Below are 22,934 nucleotides of genomic sequence, written 5' to 3'. Positions count from 1 at the left end.
AGTCACCTATGTCCCAATCATCTGACTATATATGACATGTTATGCAACAATAAAGTTTCTATTCCATTCTATTCAATTCTATTCTGTTAATGACTTGCCACTTTGTATTCATGAAGATGGAAAGCTAATACTTTTTGCTGATGACACAAGTATAGTAATCACACCCAACAAACAAGAAACAACTGAGCAAATTGTAAATGTCTTTCAGAAAATTATTAAGTGGTTCTCTGCAAATGAACTCATACTAAATTTTGAGAAAATACAGTTTATACAGTTCTGTACAGTAAATGGCATAACAGCATTGATAATTATACTATGAACAGAAGTCTATTGCTAAGACAGAATATTCAAAATTTCTGGGTGTATGCATTGATGAGAAATTGAATTGTAAGAACACATAAATGATCTGCTGAAACAGTTAGATTCAGCTACTTATGCTATTAGAGCTATTGCAAATTTTGGTGATAAACATATCAGTAAATTAGCCTACTATGCCTATTTTCTTTCACTGCTTTCATATGGCATCAGATTTTGGGGCAATTCATCATTAAGAGAGAAAGTATTCATTGCACAAAAGCATGTAATCAGAATAATAGCTGGAGCCTACCCAAGATCACCTTGCAGACATTTATTTCAGGAACTCGGTATATTCACAGTACCTTCCCAATACATTTATTCATTTATGAAATTTGTTATTAATAACCCATCCCAATTCAAAAATAATAGTGAAGTGCATACTACAACACTAGAAGGATGATCTTCACTATTCTGGATTAAATCTCACTTTGGCACAGAAAGGGGTGTATTACGCTGCCAGAAATGTCTTTGGTCATTTGCCAAACAGCATTAAAAGTCTGACAGATAGCCAACCAACATTTAAAAGCAAATAAAAAAAATCTGAATGACAACTCCTTCTACTCAATAGATGAATTTGTGGATATGAAGTAGTAACTGAAAAAAAAAATTAATTATTTTGTGTAAAGAAAACTTATACTAAAGTGACACATTCCACATCATTATGAAATGTTGTATTCATGATATATGGAACTAGTATTCATGTATTTTTGTGTGTATGTATGTATGCAGGTTTTTTGGATTGTTCGTGCAGTATTGTGGGCATATAACATTAGAGCCAGTCGCCATTTGTCTGCTGAGCATTTTTGGTTGATTTTCTATGCTACAAGAGGTTATCTCATTATCTGTTATTTTGCTGACTGATCATTGAAAGGAGGAACTGTGGATCTACCTAAATGGAACTTTTTGTTATTCTTTTTATTTGTTAATAATTTACATTTATTATAATTAAGTATTAGTTAAGGTTTCATCTTATTGTTTCAGAGCTCTCTGCTGCAAGCTATACTGGGAGAGCTTATGGTGAGTGAGGGCAAATGCAAGGCATATGGCAAGCTGTCATATGCTTGTCAGGATCCTTGGGTGTTCGCAGCCACGGTTCGCCAGAATATCCTGTTTGGACTGCCCTTCGACCGGTGGCGGTACCGAGAGGTCATCCGGGCATGTGCACTGCAGCGAGACCTGGACCTGCTGCCCCAGGGGGACCTCACTGTTGTGGGCGAGCGTGGAACCTCACTGTCTGGGGGGCAGAAGGCACGTGTCAACCTTGCCAGGTAACTATGTGACAGGATTCTTTTCCATGTGCCAGTTAACCCTAAGTGACCACAACTATTCCCCCATTAATTTGCAAGAGCAGATAGAGTTCATTCTTTGTTCATGTTGACAATGTCCAGAAATGGTACGTCCATTGTTTACATCAATGACAGTCTTCTCTCTGACTTATTCATTTGAATATAAAAGTTCTGCATAGATTGGTACAAGATTGTGGATAGTTATATTGTACATCAACTATGTTTTTGAATTTACACTAGTACACCCATAAGCAGCCATTAAATATGCACTAGACCTTCACATCTACATTCACATCTGCATACATACTCCGTAAGTCACTGTAAAGTGCGTGGCAGAGGTTATCCTTTACCCTTTACCCAATACCCTGTCCCACTCCCAAAAAAGTGATGGGAAACACTTCCTTTACACCTTCATATGAACCCTAATTTCTTAAACTTGTCTCCACAACTTATTTCTGTGCACATGGGTTTCATGATCTGCTGGTAATTAAATATAAATCCTTGAATCAATTCAAAGTACATGATAATATGTGTGTTGCTTTGAGTTATACTATTATCTTCAGGTTTACTGAACTTGTAGAGAAGATGCCAGTTGAAAAATCACACTGATGCTAACCGAATTTAATTTCCTACTACAAATGTTATGTTTTCCATTATGATACACAGTCCAGTCACATTAATTTGATCACCTGTCGAAAGCATGAACAACCACCTTTTGCAGCATGGATGTGCAGCAAGAGAGTCAACGAGTTTCTTGAAGGTACCAACAGCGATATGGAGTCATCCAGATTCCAGTGCAATCACCAGCTGCACTGTGTTTCTCAGTTGAGGATCCATGGTGAGAATAGCCCGATGGAGGTGGTTCCACAAAAATTTTGACTGGATTTAAATCCTTAGTATTTGGTAGCCAGAGGAGTATTACAAACCATTCCTGGTGCTCACCCAGCCAAAAATGTATATTGTGAGCTGAGTGACACATTGCATGGTCCTGCTGGTAAATGGCATAACACTGAGGGAAACAAAACTGCATGTAGGGATGGACATGGCCCCCAAGGGCAAATGAATACTTGTGTTGATCCAGTGTGCCTTCCATAATAACAAGATCACCCATGGGATGCCGCAAAAACATTCCCCAGATCATAATGCTTCCTCCTCCTGCCTGGATACTTACAACAATTGTTGAAGGGCTGTTTATGCCTATGGCCATCTGTCCAATGGAGATTAAATGAGATTCATCTAAAAATGCCACCAGCTGCTACTCAGTGAACATCCAGTTGTGGTACTGATGTGCAAATTCCAGTCTTCACTGCCAATGAACAGCAGTCAGCATGGGTGCACGAAGCAGGAGCCTGATGTGGGGGGCCCAACACAGCAGCATTCACTGAATGGTCATTGAACAGACACTGATGTTAGCCCCTTGGTTCACCTGGGCAGTCTGTTGCTCAACAGTCCATTCAGCCGTGCTTGTCTCCACAGCTGTTGCTCTTTTCTGTCATCGAAGGCTCATGGTGCCCCACTGTTGTTTCAGGGCCAGGTTTGATCAGCACTATTTTGCCATGCACAGTATACTTTAACTGTGGCAGTGTGCAAACAGTTTAAAAGCTTAGCCATTTTGGAAATGCTTCCACCCTTTGCTTGAAAGCCGATGTCCATGCCCTTCTGGGCATCAAATAAATTGCTCCGTCTCTGCATTATGACAATGATCGCACTGTACCCTGTACCTGTGACCTGCTGGCTGTGAGTGGTTATTGATGTTGAACATCGGTGGTGATCATGTTAATGTGACTGGACCATGTAGTACTATTACTGCATGCTCCTTTTGAGTTTAATGAATGTATTGAAAGTGTGATTAAAACTTATTTTTAGATTGGCACCATTTATTTTCCTTGTACCTTGTGGTTACTGCTAACAACACAGAAATCAAAGTGGTCCATACTAAAAAAAAAGTTCTTTTTGTTGCAGCTAAGTTATCAATCCTAAACAGATTTTACTGTCTGTCATGTGAGAGGATTCCATATCTATAATGTGAAGTAATATGTGTGGTAATTCATTGGAGAGACTCAAGGCTATTAATTTCTCTTTCCTGTCACTCGAAGATGAGCTACTTACCAAGATCCGAGGGAGATTGACTTCAGAAGTCAAGTCAGATAATAAAAATAAAAATAAAAGTAAAGAAACTGTAAGAATTTTGAGTCGCGGTATGCACGACAATAAGGTTCACACAATTATAGCTTTCAGCCATTAAGGCCTTTGTCAGTAATACAAACACATACACACACTCACGCAAATGCAACTTGTACACACATCTGCAGTCTCAAAAGTATGAATCTTTTTGTTGTGCCTATTGCGACTCAGCATCTCCACTCTATGGTGAGTAGCAACTTTCCTTCTCAATATTGTTACATTCCATCCTGGATTTTCCATTGTTTGAAACAGTAAGAATTTTCAGACTAGATATTAACAAGAAAGTAGGCTGGATATGTGGTTTGTGATATCACAAGAATATTGAACTCTCTTTTGTGTTTGTTGTTTGCAAAAGAAAACAGTGTTTGCAAAATGACTTGGATTCTTAAGAAGTATTGGCACTCTCAGTCAATTACCACAGAAGTGAAGAAACATGAGTATCTTGGCACACTACTACAATTACTCAAGCAAGAGGGCTCTGCCCAAAATTGAAGCACCCAGCATTTCAATTTTGATTGTCTGTATTCAATTATATTATGCCACATGTTGACATATTATACAGACAATTACAAAAATGAGTTGATCCACTGACTGTGCAACAAGGAGTAGAACATTTCAAATGAGCCATACTGGGTACCTGAGGTAGCATAGTTGATACAGTTTCCACATACAGAGAGCTGCTGCATACTGTAAAGATAGAGTTGGGTACCTGAGGTAGCATAGTTGATACAGTTTCACACATACAGAGAGCTGCTGCATACTGTAAAGATAGAGTTGGGAAACAAAATTCCAAGTGCTGTTGCTGTAAAGAAGTGTGTGACACAGTTACGGTTGCTGAATGCTTTGGCTTCAAAGGCATCTGATTGCTGCAACTTTATTTAAAAGTGAAATGTCAGTTCCTACAAAAGTTGCTGCAGATCTCTTGTCAAACATGTTTCTTCTTTGACCGCAATAAGCTGAGAATGGAGCTTCAGATACTATACTCTAAGAATGATTTTTAGAACTCTCATAGATACTGATCCACTTCTGCACTTTTGCATTGCTGCCCAAAAATAATTTGCAGGAGCCTTAAAGTGAAACAATGCAACTCCTGAAAGGATTGTTACCATTCCAGTGGCATCTGAAATGGAACAATTTTTCACTCCTCTTAACAGAATAATAACTATTCTGAAAAGTACTGTGAGTCATGACTGGTTAACAGTACTAGCACTACTCTTCATCAAGGAAGACTTCAAATGTTGCATCAAAGAGTTAAGTAAATGCACCATTGACAGATTCTCTGCTCATAAGGAGGTGTAAATAGATATTGCATATAAACATTCATTGTAGTGTAAGTGTATTTCTACAAAGCAGTTATTTCATTACCCACTTTTGCCTATTTGTGTTAGTGGCAGGGGTAAAATACAGGGAGCGAAAGGCTATTTACAATTTGTACAGAAACCAGATGGCAGTTATAAGAGTTGTGGGACATGAAAGGGAAGCAGTGGTTGGGAAGGGAGTGAGACAGGGTTGTAGCCTCTCCCCGATGTTGTTCAATCTGTATATTGAGCAAGCAGTAAAGGAAACAAAAGAAAAATTCGGAGTAGGTATTAAAATCCATGGAGAAGAAATAAAAACTTTGAGGTTCGCCGATGACATTGTAATTCGGTCAGAGACAGCAAAGGACTTGGAAGAGCAGTTGAACGGAATGGATAGTGTCTTGAAAGGAGGATATAAGATGAACATCAACAAAAGCAAAACGAGAGTAATGGAATGCAGTCAAATTAAATCAGGTGATGCTGAGGGAATTAGATTAGGAAATGAGACACTTAAAGTAGTAAAGGAGTTTTGCTAGTTGAGGAGCAAAATAACTGATGATGGTCAAAGTAGAGAGGATATAAAATGTAGACTGGCAATGGCTAGGAAACCGTTTCTGAAGAAGAGAAATTTGTTAACATCGAGTATAGATTTAAGTGTCAGGAAGCCGTTTCTGAAAGTATTTGTATGGAGCATAGCCATGTATGGAAGTGAAACATGGACAATAACTAGTTTGGACAAGAAGAGAATAGAAGCTTTCGAAATGTGGTGCTACAGAAGAATGCTGAAGATTAGCTGGGTAGATCACATAACTAATGAGGAGGTACTGAATAGGATTGGTGAGAAGAGGAGTTTGTGGCACAACTTGACTAGAAGAAGGGATCGGTTGGTAGGACATGTTCTGAGGCATCAAGGGATCACCAATTTAGTATTGGAGGGCAGTGTGGAGGGTAAAAATCGTAGAGGGAGACCAAGGGATCAATACACTAAGCAGATTCAGAAGGATGTAGGCTGCAGTACGTACTGGGAGATGAAGAAGCTTGCACCAGATACAGTAGCGTGGAGAGCTGCATCAAACCAGTCTCAGGACTGAAGACCACAACAACAACAACATATGTTAGTTATTTGGAACTTCATAGTCTGTCTTCCAGTGAACCACCTAGGAAAGCCCCACATAGCACCAGTGTGTGTAAGTCTCATTTCATCTCTTTTACATGCAAAACACATATAAACAAAGACAGTGAATATTCCACCACCCAGAGAGAATGGACCAAATGTTTTCTGATGTGACCAAATTGTGGCCAAGTTGTCATAGATGACCTGAAATGAAATGTTCTGAAATATGGGCCACATGCTTTAATGGAGACAACCAATGTACATGTTGTAAATGACTCCTTACACAGACTGTGGTATCTCTTGAGCACTGCCTAACAATGACAGTGGCATAGGTAATGAATTGTGCAGTTTCTACAGAGTAAAAGCCCAGATCAATTTTAGGCCAGGATACAAGAATTCCAGACTAGGAAGGTGTACAGGACAATGTACTAATGATAACAGACTGATCTGGGTAAAATTTCAAAGTCATACAAAGATTTGTAAGTTGCATCAAATGTTTGGAAATGTAAAATTGTGCACTTCTCTAAGTGCAAAAAATTACAAAACTATGACTGCACGATCAGTGAGTGACAATTAAAGTCGGTCTACTTGTACAGATACCTGGGTCTAACAAATTACAGTGATATGAAATAAAATAATCACATTAGCTCAGTCATGGAGGTGGCAGACCTCAGTTCATTGCCAGCATACTGCTGCAACATGCTGTCAGTTTACAAAGGAGATTACTTACGCATCACTTGTGTGACCCATCTCAGAATATCATTGAACCTATACCAAATGTTACTTTGTTAAAAATTTTCTTTGGATTAAATTTTAACTTGGGCTAAAAAAAGGAATAATACAGATCGCTGTATTTCCTTCACCTAACAAAGTCAGGTCTTCCAAATAGGACTAACAACAGGACCTGAATGTATATAAAGAAGGGCACCATGAAGTGTCACAGATTTGCTTGCCATGAAAGAATGTCATGAGAAGTTGGAGAAATTGAACTGACAGATGCTTGAAGATTCTTGCAAATTATTCCATGGAAGGTTATGTACAAATTACAAGAATCAGCCAAGATCCAAGCAACAAAGAATGTCCACGAAAGGCAAAGGTCCCGAGTTCGAGTCTTGGTCCGGCACACAGTTTTAATCTGCCAGGAAGTTTCATATCAGCGCACACTCCGCTGCAGAGTGAAAAATCTCATTCTGGAAACATCCCCCAGGCTGTGTCTAACCCATGTCTCCACATTATCCTTCCTTTCAGGAGTGCTAGTTCTGCAAAGTTCGCAGGAGAGCTTCTGTAAAGTTAGGAAGGTAGGAGACGAGGTACTGGCAGAAGTAAAGCTGTGAGGACGGGGCGTGAGTCGTGCTTGGGTAGCTCAGTTGGTAGAACACTTACCCATGAAAGGCAAAGGTCCCGAGTTCGAGTCTTGGTCTGACACACAGTTTTAATCTGCCAGGAAGTTTCATATCAGCGCACACTCCACTGCAGAGTGAAAATCTCATTCTGGAACAAAGAATGCCCCTATGTATTGCTCTGGTAGGGATCACGAAGAAAAATTAACCTAGTTACAGTTACAATTAAGCAATATTTCTTCCCATCCTCCATAGATGAACAGAACTGGAAGAGGCCATAGTAACCGGTGCAATAAGAAGTACTTCTGCAATGCACTTCACAGTGGTTTTCAGAGTATAGAGGTAGATGTAGATTACACAGAGGTGACATAGATCCAGGCCTAGTAGTGCCTCATCTATGGTGACCAGTAATGTCAGTTATTACAAGTGGCATCATTGAACAGGCATCAGTGAAAGCAAGGACAATCATGTCTCACTGATCACTGGTGTGAAAGACTGCATCAGGATAGCAGGGGGCAGAGACATTACTCTTAAGGAAATGAGTTTGTCATACTGTGGCATAAAAGCATCATACCAAGTCAGTGATGGATGTATAGCACCAGTGGGAATAATACAGTTGAGTGCAGCCACCACACGTTGTAATCAGAGTACTTGACTGTCTTCATAGCTGTATGCCTGTGTTAGACTGAATATTTTTGGCCAGAGTATTGGCTTGACCCTGGAGCACTATACTCATGTGGACTTTTGTGCAACAGTGATTCGAGTCTGGCTGCTATGGGATGTCCTAGTTGCACACATTTGTGGTGGCTTCCATTATGCAGAAATCACAAATGTAAGAACATAACACTAGTGCTAGCAGTCTAAGTGACAAAATGTAATTTTTTCAAGAATTTTGCAGCAACATGTCCTACAGTGAGAATCAGATATGTGTTAGACTGTACCATGATGACCACTACCTGGCAGCCTGCATTGTTGAGTGACATAGTGAATGAAAGTCAAATGCAAATGGATAGGATGTCAATGTAGAGAACATGTGAACTTGACCTCTCTTTACTGAGAGGTTTAGGACATCATTCAATACAACAGGTCATCTTAGATTCTTTACATTGAGTACATTTTGAACAGCAGATGCTACATTACAGTTGTAGAGTCAGAGGTAATAATCTACTTTACCATGTATTGTTGAGTGGTACATTACCAGACCACATGTAGTGATAAATATGCCAGCCTTATTGAAAAAATGACTGCTAAGACCCCCTGCCCAACCTGCACCTTGACACAGCCTGTCACCCATTAAAAATGTCTGGGATAAGGTTGGGCAGCAAAGGGCCTCCAGCACCCATTTTAATGCTTTGTGAGCTAATATATAAAATATATGGTCAGACGTTTCTCAGGGAAAATAATGACCCATCAACAAAGAGATATGAAACAGTAGGTTAGACAGGATACAGAGGAGGATCCACCTAATCTTCTGGCCAGCACATTTAACAATTTAATGAAATCATGGAAATTTGAACCCTGTATCCAACACATTTTATTCTAATGATTCAAACATCAACAGACAGAATTATATAGAATGAACCATTCTCATAGGTATTCAATGAGTTATAATTTTTGAATGTGAGGGTATAAAGATTAGGAATTTGTAGATGACCGGTCTATGGGCAATCCTGCAAAATTAGGCAAGATGTTTAACAGATAATGTAAATCTGCTAACCTTAGGCTACATGTATCTAATGGCTTCATTACTTTGTAGACTGTGAACAAAATTGTGCCAACAACACAATATGTTGAGGGACAATCTGACAAGATGATGAAAAAGGTTCAAGCTGAGACTAGTAATAATTGTAAAGACCAATAATGTTCTTGGGGGCAGCAAATAGAGAGGAAAGGCAAAATCTGAGGTTTTTGGATAGTATATACTAAGTAACTAGTACTTCAAGCCAAGTGTAGAGCTAAGCAATGTCGCCTGTGATTTAGTCTCGCTTGGGGAAAATCTTAGTAAAGATGATCATTTAGTGATTATTGAGGGTGCTAGTAACATTTTGAACCATAACTTCAGTATTGACATATTTGATGTAATAGGAAGAAACTATTGGAGAACTTGAAGCAGAAGTCAGAGATCAAAACCGTAATGAGGCCAAACCAGGCAGCAGGTGCTGGTCATTTAACTACATGATCAGCTCCTGTCATCAAATGAGCACTGGAACCAGGTAACATCCTCATGTCATGTAATCGACGCAATTTGAACAAGCTATTACCAGTTATGCCACACCTTCTGAACATTCACATATTCCAGACATTTCACTGCAACCCACAAACACTGTCGTTACTGTGGAATCAACAGGGGGAAGCAGTATTTAACCATGACCGAAACAACTCATCATCATTCAGCCAACTGGGCAACATGTGATGCCTTGTCTGTGTTGAGTGGAGCCATCACTATAACTCTCAGGTCACTGGTTTGCAAACCAACAACATCTGCCTGTTTTCCCAGCCTGGATGACTAACAATCTGCCAGTCAGTTGCTCCCTGATCCCCAGTAGTCTACCCACAGGTTGACACAACCAATGCTATCACCATGCCACTGGGATGCTGTGGCCCAATGTAAAGACAGAAGATGCTGCTGGCTGGTCTTTCTCTGTACCTCAGTGATATAAAATCTCATGCAGAATCTGCATCTCCATTACTGAGTCAGTGCTCTGGATTGCTGCTCCTCTATGTAAGCAGCTCATTCTCTGTGTCACTGTCTATTTCTACACCTGGTGCTTTGTGCAGAATATTACATGGGGAAGTAAATGCACCACAATGACTGTTCTAGCCATAGGGAATAATTAAACACTTGTTCTTGTTCATTGAGGAATGTAGTTGAATGATTAAATAAAGCACCTTGTGTATGTTGACTGCTGATCTGTCTGCTGCTTCTCCACATGTCTCTCTGGTCCCTCAAACCATCCATGGATCTTACAGTGCCCATAGGAAGACCTGAAGCCATCTTTACAAGCAAGAACTTTCATTTTTGACTCTGATTTTCCCACAGCTACACAAGACCTGCTACATGTTGGCACCCAGTGTAGGATGATTTTGCTTCTACCTTATATACTGACTCTCACAGCTACACAAGACCTGGTACATTTTGCCACCCAATGTAGGGTGATTTTGCTTCTACCTTCTGTACTTAGTATGGCATCAGGCACATCACTGAGGGTGTCCTCACACTAATATGATGATTTAGTCATACTTTGAGTTCTTTGACAACATCCACGCATTTCAGATTGTCTATAGATGTAAATGTTTCTGAAAGATAGAAGTGCTAATGAGCTATAGGTGCAATAGACGTAAGTGGAAAACAAAACAAAAAATAACAGCTTTGATGGCACAGAGGTTAAAAATCAAAATAGAGTTGGACTTTTTCATGAAAACATAAGAATCCTTTTTAAACAAGAAAGATTATCTTTTCATATCACTAAAGGAAATTTAAATACTCATAAGGCATTCCTGCACAGATGTTAATTCACAACAGAACATTGCTTGGATGTCACAGAAGTTAAAAAGATGCGCTTATGTGGATACACTTTAGTATGGCATTACTGTAGGTATTACATGAGGAAAGGAGGTCAAACAATGGAAAATCCAGGATGGAATGTAGCGTACAAGGGCAGTGTGGCCTCAGAAGCCTGAGACTACAGTCATGTGTGTGTGAGTTGTGTTTGTGTGAGTGTGTATGTGTGTGATAGTTGTCTAATTTTGACGAAGGCCTTACTGGATGAAAGCTATATTTATGACAGCCTTTTGTTGTGCCTATCTGTGACTCAGCATCTCCACTATATGATGAGGAAAGGAGAAGTGATTAAAAAAAAAAAAGAGTCCCATACAGTTGATCTAAACAAATACAACTCTTTTGAGTGATATGATTAGAAATCAATGATGAATGAGTAGGCCTAAAGTGTAATTCTGAATGTATACCAAGGTTGTTACATTTCGACATGACTTTCCATTAGTTTCTTGTGCATAAAATAGTTGCTCTGAAAACATGTACATGCTGATACATCTGTTTATACATTCATTAACTATACATAAATGTCAAGTATAAATGCATTTAACTTGGCAAACAAATCATTCCATTTTGTCTGCAACCATTTATTTTTCTGCTGTTGCCTGATTACAAGATAAACTGAGTGCTTGTATATTTCAGGGCTGTTTATCGTGATGCAGACATATATCTTCTTGATGATCCACTGTCAGCAGTGGACACTCATGTGGGAAAACATCTCTTTGAGGAATGCATTGTAAAATTTTTGCAAAATAAAACACGAATACTTGTGACACATCAGATTCAGAATCTGCCTCACACAGATCATGTTGTGGTAATTGATGCTGTAAGTATTTTGTGAACATAAGCTCTTATTTATTTGTCACCCTTGTATCTCATCATTATAAAATGATATAGGATTTGCCATACATGATCTTATATAGATAATAGGACAAGAAAGATTTACAGTTATATGCCGGCCAATAAAATATTTCTACATATAACATGAAACCATATGCGTAACAGTCATAATGCACTAAATTAGAATAATAAGTGACTACAGTATATTTTTGAAGCAGGCGCATCAGATCATTATGACGAAGGAAATAAACTAATCTGTTTTGAATGCTGATGGCTCAAGTATTCCTTGACACCAAAAAAACTCTTGTTAATTAGTATTTTTTGAATATGTGGAATTTTGACGTCTTTTAATTTTCTTTGCTAATTCACTAAACAGATTTTAGGCAGATAAAGAGCATTTCACCACATAAATCACTTCTCTTTCTCATTTTTAAGTTTTCGACTTGATTGTTTAAAACAGAATGTTACTGGTATGCCTTCAGAAAACACATACTTTCATAAAGTCATGGCAGGTCTTGAATTTTAGCTCCTTTTATATGGTTATCTGTGTGTCACTTCTCTTATTATTCTTATTACTCTGTTTTGCAGCATAAATGTTTGTTTCACCAGACTAGTATTTCCCCAAAATAAGATGCCATATATTAACCTGCTAAGAATGAGTGCAACATACGAACAGAACACTGCATCATTTCTACATGAATTTTTTGCATTCTAGCAACATAACATTACTGAATTAATCTTTTGTATAACATTTCTATATATTTCTCCCACATACAGCCATACTCCTAAAAATTTAGTATAGAGAGTTTGCTCTATTTTACACAGCCCAAGTAATACTGTTAGGTTGGTTCTTAGTTTGTTTGTTATATGTCTGAAGTTTATCGAAGCTGTTTTCTTGTCATTCACAATTAATTTGTTATCCCTAAACAATTTGTTTGATTCTTCTGCAGTTAATGTCACTATTTCCTGTAGGTCAGCTTTGTCCATAGCTTTACCAAACAGACTGGCATTGGTGATCAATATTGTATTTGCCGCTGATATATGGCTTAGCAAGTGATTTATATATATATTCTGAACAGCAATGGTCCCAGCTCGGGGCCTCATGGCACTCCATATCTGATGACTCTTTAGTATGCTGATGAATAAACTTTACCTATTGTTGTATCTCTATCATTTGATACATTTTGGGAAGATAGGATTTGAAACAATCACATTCTACTGCATGAATCCCATATCAGTGTAGCTTCCTGAGCAATGAATTATAGTCAATGACATCAAATCCTTAGATAGATCCAAAAACAGACTACAGTTTAATTCATTTTTGTCTATGGAATTGATAAAAATTTTTAAAAAGTTATACACTGCACTATCAAAAAATGGTTCAAATGGCTCTGAGCACTATGGGACTTAACATCTATGGTCATCAGTCCCCTAGAACTTAGAACTACTTAAACCGAACTAACCTAAGGACATCACACAACACCCAGTCATCACGAGGCAGAGAAAGTCCCTGACCCCGCTAGGAATCGAACCCGGGCGCGGGAAGTGAGAACGCTAATTCCTAATTTAATTTTGCTCATTAACTAATATTTGATTTTTATTAAGAAAATGAGACAATCTTTAATGCATTATGCTTTGTATTACTGTTGAAAATCCAGACAACAGCGATATAGGTCAGCAATTGATAACATCAGACTGGTTACCATTCTTGTAAATTGGCTTGGCAATCAAATATTTTACTTTTTCTAGGAAAAATTTATAATTATTTGCTGGCTAATAAATGATACATTAATGATGTCAACAAGTTGGGACTCTATGTATCTTGCTTGCACCGTGCTTTATTACTTTGTATGGAATCCCATAACTACTAATATGACATTCTATTTTTTTTAATTTACTTATAGCATTTCATACCTCTAATCCAGTAACTGGATGTAGAAATGTAGTTTTATCATTCATGGGGAGTTGCACTCTTGAGCTGAAATTACACTTACTTTGAATTAGGTTTGCTGGTAAATTTGTGTAATGTTTGTTGAATATGTTGGCTATCTGCAGTGGACCCTCAACAGTCTTCCATTGACATTTAATAATAAAACTGTTTTATTTTATTTTATTTATTTTTTATTTTTTTGCTTACCTCTATTCCTATTTATTAACTCCAGGTTGATTTTATTTTGTTGCTACCTTTCCTGATGTTCGAGCCATTATTAAGTTTCTTGGTGGCTATTATAACTTTCTTATATAATTATTTGTAAATTTTCATATATTGTTTTAACATAATAGCATTTCTGGCAGATTTGTTTAACTTTCTAAGGGTGTCAACTGATTTTTTTTATTCCATGGTTTACCTATGTCTTTTCTTTAATTTTAAATCAGACTTGCTTGATAGGAAATGAGACAATGCTCATAACTTACAAGAAATGACTCAAATCTTTTACGTACATCACAGGTTGATTCCATGTCCCAAGTTATATTTTTAACATGCAATTAAAAAGCCATATGCTGTCTTCATTAATAAATACCTTTTCTCTGTATTTATCACAGGCCACTAGACCCATAAAAGCTATATTATTTAAAATCAATATGACTGCCTCATGATCCGATAACCCAGTATGTATTACTTTCGGGGTATGCTCACACTTCTTCTGATTGACAAATACTTGATCAGTTATTGTTCCAGATCCATCCACACACCTACTGTCTTCAAATATTATAGCTGTGGTATTATAAGAACAATTGATCAGTTGTTATTATTTAGTACGGTTATTTTTAAAATTAACATTAAATTTTCCAAGAACAATTGTATTTTTAGTTGATGTTTGAGTTCATTCAGAAGCATTTCAAAAATGTACAGGAAAAAGAGTAAAATTGCTCCAGATTTGTTTAACTCACATACATAGTATTCAAAGTCTTTTTCCACACACTTCACATTATAGTATTTAATTTCATTTGTGTCTAGCCCTGACGTAACATATATGCATGTACAACCTCCTTTTCTGTTAGTTCTACAGAACTTACTTACAATTTCAAACTCATGAATAACAGCAGTACATTTTCCATCTCTTTTAACTAATGCTCATTTAATCATAAGACTGCAGTTTCTTTTAACAATGTGGGAAAAGACTGACTGCTACTTACCATAACAAAGACACATCACATTGCAGACAGGCACAATAAAAACACACCGACTTGTTTGAGTCTTCTGCAGCTACTGTCACTCTCTCCTGTAGGTCAGTTTGAGCCTTTACGGTAAATAGCAATCTATCTTTTCCTACATCGTAGATATTACTACCTGAAGTTTCCATTGCAGTTTCTTTTAAACAGTCATTTAGAAGGACTTCTGTCTTACCTAGCTTGCTGCCTAAATACCACATGTTTTGATAGAAAACAATTAACATATTTTTGTTTTCTGACATTGATGCACCATTTACCTTACTGTTTGTGTTCCAATTCCTGCCAGTAAGAAATCCTTGAGATGTGTTGGCGGAGCTGTTATTCTTCTGAGGCAAGGTCTAACATTACCTTCTATTATTGCTTCTGCTGGCATAGGTGCAAACGCTGCTTCATCTTCTGCTGGTGAATCTTCTTGTAACAGTTTGTGTTCTGCTACTGTAGATTCTGTTGTGGGAGATTTACCTTTATCCATGAGATCTACTGGTGTTGATGAAGGATCTGCAATAACACCAATTACACTTCCTTGACTATTTACTGCTTCCAGCATCCAGATAGTTTTTTGGTGCAGGACCTTCTTCCCCCTTCTGTTAAAATTCATGCCATTTCATGTATAGCAGTCTCTTTCTATGGAATCCACACTTCCAAAATGTGCATTTTGATAAGCCTTGCATATTTTTAATTAGTTCTGTAAGCAGCACTAGTAAGGGCTGTAGTAGTAGTAGTAGTAGTAGTTGTAGTAGTAGTAGTAGTTTCATTCATCTGTAGAACACTCTTACAAGGAAATTGGTCATGTTGTAGTATTAGACTCTAAGAACAACAAAAGTAACATACAGTAGTGATGTAGGTCAAAGCAATGAATTAAAATTTGTGCCGGCTGGGATTCGAATTTAGGTCTCCTGCTTACTAGGCAGATGCATCAGCCATTACGCCACACTGGCAATGTGGCTACCACAGCTACACAGATTATTCTAGTACATCTTCCTCCTCAATAAAGATGCCAGCTTGCATCACAAGAGGAGGCCACAGAACAGGTCTCACCGATTTGGTTCAAAGTGTGTGAGCAGAAGCAAGTATATCAACCTTTGAAGTTACTAAAATATTGCATCTGAGTGGGCCATAGGAAAAGAGAATATGCTCTTGAAAGTTTTTTTGATTACATTGTGAGTAATGTTTTAACAACAATTTCACAGTTAATGGTGTGGCGGAGTTGGTAAGTGTACAGAGCTCAAGTTCATTTCCTCTGCTATCTTATTTCTTTTTTTAAACATTGTGTTTTATTCCTTGCAATGTTAAACTGCCAGTTATAAAATGTAAATATACAATTAACAATTATTTACAATTACTTTAATCTGAGTAATGAATATAGTTAAACAATTAATGTTTGTAACTGGGTGAAGTTTTGAATGAAGTAATAGCTCCGAAAATTCTGCCAAGCAATTATCTGCTTTTTATTTATTACAGGCAATTACATTACTGCTTTGGCTGATAATTGACAAAGAAACATTTTGAACATAAATACCATTCACAATGTACACATTTTGTGAATGCATTTTTTGAGCAAGAATATTTTTTCAAGATATGCTTCATTCACTTTTTAAAATGAAGGTCTTTCTTGGGTCAGTTTCGATCATACCAAGCATATCGAATTACTGAGGTGAAAACAGCAGTACTGAATTGATACTGCATGATCAAATGTATTTTAATTTCATCTTCACTTGATAGTATTTCTCACTCTTGTCATAGCAGATCAGGGTTACTTTGTAATCTTTTGATCACATTTTTCACTAGGCAATAGAAATATGCATCAAAGGGTTGAGCAAGAGGAGCACATTTGGATGGAATGATCTTAACACTACACATTATATTACCTTCCTCATTGCTGCATGTCTCATTGTGTGCTATGAAATCTGCTTGGCCACCCCACAAACCCATCAATAGAAGGAATTTGTTTTCAGCAATGTATGGTTATAACACTCTCTCCAAAAAAATTTGCATAAAGCTCTTTTCTTAGTTTTCATGACTTGAAACAAGTAATGGAAACATTCTTATATTCATCTACTAATTTCTTCACAGTAACCGCAAGCTGAGGACAAATCTATTGCCAGGCTCCTGCATACGTAACAGTACAAGGGGTAATAGTTTCCCTGAAGCTGTTAAACTGTACTGTGCTCTGGTTTTGGAGAGATTCCCCAAAATGGTCTTCACAGCCTTGTAATTCAATGTCCGGTTATACAGTGATTTGTACTGGCATCCAGACTGGTCAGTGTTAGTTACGTAATCGAGGTTGAAATTCAAAATTATACACTGATCAGCGAGGACATTATGGCCACCTAGCTAATAGCCAGTATGTCCACCTTTGTCATGGATAACAGTGGAGATGCACGATGGCATGGAAGCAATGAGGCCTCGATAGGTCACTGGACCTCTGCACGCACAAGTGACCCAGTTCCTATAAATTCTGGTGAGGGGGGCGATGCACTCCCTGATGTGTTTGACTGGGTTCAGATCTGATGAGTTGGGGGCCGGCACATCAATTTGAACTCACTATTGTGTTCCTCAAACCATTCCATCACATTCCTGGCATTGTGACATGGTGCATTACCTTGTTGAAAAATGCCGCTGCCATCGGGAAACATGAGCACATTTAGGGGTTGTAAGTAATCTGAAACTGGTGTATGATACTCCTTGGCCATCATGGTGCCTGGCACAAGCTTCACTTGACCCATGGGTACCCATGTGAATGTTTTCCAGAGCACAATTGAGTCACCACTAGCTTGCCTCCATCCCACAGTACAGGTGTAAGGAGCTGTTCGCCTGGGAGATGATGGACTTTTGCCCTCCCATCAGCATGATGAAGAAGGTATTGGGATTCATCAGAGCACACAATGTCTGACACTGTGCCAACACCCAGTGCCAGTGCTCACATGCCTATTTCAGTCATAATTGAAAACATTCATCACAGCATTCCTCAAACACCCAACAAGTAGTGCAGTTTCCGAGGTGCTCATGCCGAGCCACCAGGCCTTCGCAATCTGCCCTTGGTCAAACTCAGATAGATTGTGTGCCTTCCCCATTCTACACATGGACAACACACTCACTGATCTATGTGTTCTGTGTCTATGTCTGACTAGCAGTCATTCCTTGACAGGTGATGCTGCTACCACATGGAAGGGCGTATATCAATAGTAGGTTGGTAGTCATAATGTTCTGGCTGATCAGTGTACGTCTTGTCTGTACACAGAACTTATCTGCTGCTTCCACTGTTTCTTCCAAACTTTTAACATCATTGTTGCTGACAAATTTTGTCATTTTTTTGTTATCTTATTGAATTTTTTTGTTTAGAGGTTTTCACCCAGGTATCACTCGCAATATACCAAAAATTTTCTGATAAATGTGGGCATGCAGCTGCCATTGCCCATTGTTGTAATGTTATCATTGTCACTTTTTATAACAGCCTTGTACATCCTGCAATCTTTCCCATATTTTGGAGTTGATGAATGATTCTGTAGTCATTTCTGGTGCCACCTTGTTCTGTTTATTTCACTCATATCTGAAGATAATTTTTTTGCAAGATTGGGAACTTGATTTTTGTAATGGGAACATCCATCACATATGAGGATCAGCAAAATTGATTACTTTACTCTTTTCAGCCAGGGACACCAAAGTATTAAAAGATTATTTGTCTGTATTGTAATCGTCACCATTCGTGTCTGTATGTGCAGCAGGAACCTGTTACAAATAAAATAGGACTGCATACAGTAGAAGTATATGTGGGCACAGAGAGAATGAGAAAATCCACATACCTCTACATAAAGATTTTTATCATAAGGCTCAGTGCATAACATTAAATCTTCATCATTTACTATGAAATTATCAGTCATAATTTCAATAACCTGCTCTGCAATTGCTTGATCTATAGCTATCATTGCAGCACTTACAGATGCTGGAGGATTGTTGGTTATCATTCTTATTCTCCATAAGTTGAATAACAGTAATGATGAGCACTGGTGAATTTTGTTTTTTAAATCTTCATCAAAAGTTTTAATTGTGACATATTCACCAGTCTGGTAGAAAATTCTTGCTCAGTTTCCATTTTCCAACAAAATATGATTTTACAAAAAATCATTGCAAACACATGGTATAGAGCTGTTCACAGCTGTACAGACCATTACAATATCTCAGAAAACAGTTGAAATCACAAACCATCAGAGATGAATCCTTTAAAAACAAACCTTGTTTAACCATATTAACTAATCAGATTAAAGTAATCATAACTAATTATAAATTTTATTTATTGATTTTACTTACATAAATTGGACTGACAGACTATATTTAAATTTTATAACTGATAGTTTAATATTGCAAGGAATAAAATACCCAATGAATGAAAAAAAATGGGTAGCAGTGGTAATCAAACTTGAGCTGCCAAATTATCACTTTGTATGCTTACTGCCTGCGCCATGCCACTAACTCCACAACTGTTATTCAAATATCACTCACAAAGTAATCAAAAAAAATTTCAAGAGAATTTTCTCTTTTCCTATAACCCACTCAGACAAAATATTTTAGGAACTTCAAAGAGTGATATACTTGCTTCTACTCACACAGTTTGAGCCAAATTGGTGAGACCAATATTGTGTCCTACCCTCATTGGCCCTTTGCTATTCCCCTCCTAAACTCACACCAGTATTATCAAGGCTCTCCAATATTGCTCATTGCTAGCTAAGGTACTATTCCAACACTGGAGAGCCCCAGAAATACTGATGTGAGTTTAGAACAGGAATAACAATGGGCTGAGGCTAGATGTACTAGGCTATATGTGCAGGTGTGGTAGCCCAGTGCCTATGTGGCATCTACCTAGTTAGCAGGAGATGCAGGTTCAAGACTTAGTGATGGTGCAAATTTTAATTCATTGCTTCAGCTTACATCATTGATGCAGTACATCTCAGGAACATCAACTGTATATGATTAAAAATATCAGAATTCATATACACAAACATTTACATAGTCACTGTTCTAGTTTGACATAGACAGCACAGGTAGCCAGTCGTGGCCTAAAAGTAGGAACCAGCCATTTGCTGGAAGTAATTGACTGAAATCTCAGAAAACCTAAATTAGGATGACCAGATGAAGAGTGGAGCCACCATCCTCTCAAATACAAATCCAGTTGGTTTAAAACAGTGCTAACTCATTGAGTTCATCCCAAATGTACAATATTGTTCTGTGATAAAAACGTCTTTTAATAATGTAATGGGCTAGTGCCACACTATTCATTCACTTCTCACTTCTAGTCACTGTACATGTTACACTAATATTATCCCATAATGTAACACTACACACATTAACAGCTGATGTCAGGACTATGACAAAGATATTTGGTTTGCATTTTGTGTGTCATAACTTCCCATTTGCTAGTCTCAAAAACTGAGTCAGTACCCCTCTGTAGTGAGCAAAATATTGAGTTCAGAAAGAGGAAAAGATATTAGTATTATACATTGCATAGATCTGAGAGTAAATTTTTCTAGAAAAGTAAAAAATGAGAAAAATGTAGTGTGAAAGTGTTATGGGAAATTATAAATGTTTATTATAAATATTATTATTATTTATTTCTGTTACACTTTTTGCCAAATGCTTACTCTGTGGTGTCTAAGTAATCCTTCACTGTGTAGAATGTATTGCTTAACAAGTAATTTTTAACTACCTTTGAAATAAGTTTGTTTTCAGTAATTGCCGCAGGCAATTAATTGTGCAGCTTTATCCCTTGGTAGAGAATACTGTTCTGAGAGTTATGTTTATTCTCCCTTAGTACATGCAAGTTCAGGTTAGAAACTGTTCCATGATAATGGACAGTGCTGTTTGTGCAGTACTTAACTATCACTGGTGTTTTTGATATGAAAGTCTACAAGAAGTAGTCTGGATTATCAATGTGCAAAACATGAACATTTTTAAAACGACACTGAGGAAAGAAGAATGGGTCGAAACAATGCAGCACAAGGTACAAATGAGAAGTATGATGCATTTCTTGACACACTAATGCATCACTTTCTTGTAGTCTTTCCCAAAGAAGCCTATCAGAAAAAGCAGGGTCACAGTAAGAAATGGATTACGAAAGAAATAATTGAACTCGGGACTAGAGTGAAGGAACTTAGACAAGCAGGGAACATGGAGACATATAAACAATATCAGAAGAAGTACAGGCAATTAATAAGGGAAGCAAAAACCATTTCAATAAACAGAGCCATATCAAATTCAGACCAAAAAAGTAAAACAACATGGGATATAATCAATAGTGCAAGACCCCGCCAAAAAGTGTGAAAACAGCAATTTTATTAAGTCAATGAAGATTGGTGACAACTTAGTTACAGATGGAACAAAAATTGCTGATATACTAAACAACTACTTTATAGATGCTATACAAAATTTAAAAGGGGAAATAAATCATCAGTGGTTGAGGCAGGCTAAAAACTTGGCCAACCATCCCACTCAATGTTCCTGGAACCAGTCACAAAACCAGAACACATAAAAATAATCCAGAAATTAAAACTCAAAAAGTCTGCAGGAGATGAAGAAGTATCAAATTATTTAATAAAACATGTGAATGAAGAAATAATCAAACCTCTTCTGGATATTTCAAACTGCTCATTTAGAGATAGAGTATTCCCACAAAAACTAAAAGTAAGCAAAGTAGTAGCAAGATTTAAGAAAGGAGACAAAAGTTACCCAAATAACTACAGATCATTGTCTTTAATCTCTGGCTTCTCAAAACTACTAGAGATGCTCATGCATAGTAGGTTGAACACCTTCCTGGAGAAACACAGTGTTCTGATTCCAGCACAGCATGGTTTCCAAAAAGGGAAATCTAGAGAAACTGCCATCTCAAGCCTCACAGAATCCATTATAGATGCATTAGATGATAGGAACTCTGTGTCTGCTATGTTTCTGGATTTGTCTAAAGCATCTGACACAGTCACCCATACTACACTTATTGAAAAACTTGAAATATATGGTATTCATGGACATGCAGCCAAGTGGATAAAACCATACATCAGCAACAGAAAGCAGTATATGGAAACAGAAACTGAATGCAGATCTGAAATCAGAAATATTAAGTATGGAGTGCCTCAAGGATCTGTACATGGTCCACTTCTGTTCAACCTATTAGTAAACAATATTGATCTCAGTAATAAAGATAAAAAGTACTATATGCAGATGACATGACACTAGTGAATGGAAAAAAATGTGGAAAGAAGTGTGTTTACGTCAATGAATAACACAGCACAGTAACTTTATAAAATTACCTAATTTTAAATCTAAAAAAGACAATATTCATGGTGTTCACAAATAGAGAACAGAAAGAACACATAGATATATTCATAGATGAAACAAGATTGGGAGAAGTTACCACTATTAAATTTTTGGGGATTACAGTAGACAATAAGCTCCAGTGGAGTCAACATACAGATAATGTTTGCTGTAAATTAAGCACTGCAATATTAGTTATGAAACAGCTTGCACATTATGCCAACAAGAAGCTTCTATGTACAGTGTACCATGCTGTATTTGATCCATACGTACAATATGGAATTACTGTTTGAGGAAATTTCAGCAGCAAAAATACAAAAAGAATATTTACATTGAAAAAAAGAAGAAAAGAAAGAACTGCTAGGACCATCTTGAACAAGAAACAGAGAGAGTCATGTAGAAATGTTTTCCACAGTGTAAAAATGCTGACATTTCCATCTCTATACATTTACAAAACAGTAATATATTTAATAAAAGGAAATGCAG

The 22,934-nt window shown here is 37.4% G+C and overlaps 1 protein-coding gene across 4 annotated transcripts in view; it reads left to right on the top strand.

The window, feature by feature from the left end:
- Window positions 1–22,934, top strand: part of LOC124774935 (ATP-binding cassette sub-family C member 4-like) — a 312,213-nt gene that overhangs the window by 168,353 nt on the left and 120,926 nt on the right. For all 4 annotated transcript variants that reach the window (XM_047249622.1, XM_047249623.1, XM_047249626.1 and 1 more), the window contains 2 exons: window positions 1,339–1,625; window positions 11,775–11,958. In XM_047249622.1, the coding sequence (XP_047105578.1) occupies window positions 1,339–1,625; window positions 11,775–11,958 (471 nt within the window). The remainder of the gene's footprint in view (window positions 1–1,338; window positions 1,626–11,774; window positions 11,959–22,934) is intronic.

Source organism: Schistocerca piceifrons, chromosome 2, assembly GCF_021461385.2.
Source record: "Schistocerca piceifrons isolate TAMUIC-IGC-003096 chromosome 2, iqSchPice1.1, whole genome shotgun sequence".
Lineage (NCBI taxonomy): Eukaryota > Metazoa > Arthropoda > Insecta > Orthoptera > Acrididae > Schistocerca > Schistocerca piceifrons.
The sequence above is the reverse complement of the archived record's forward strand: the minus strand, read 5'-3'. Positions and strand labels throughout refer to the sequence as shown.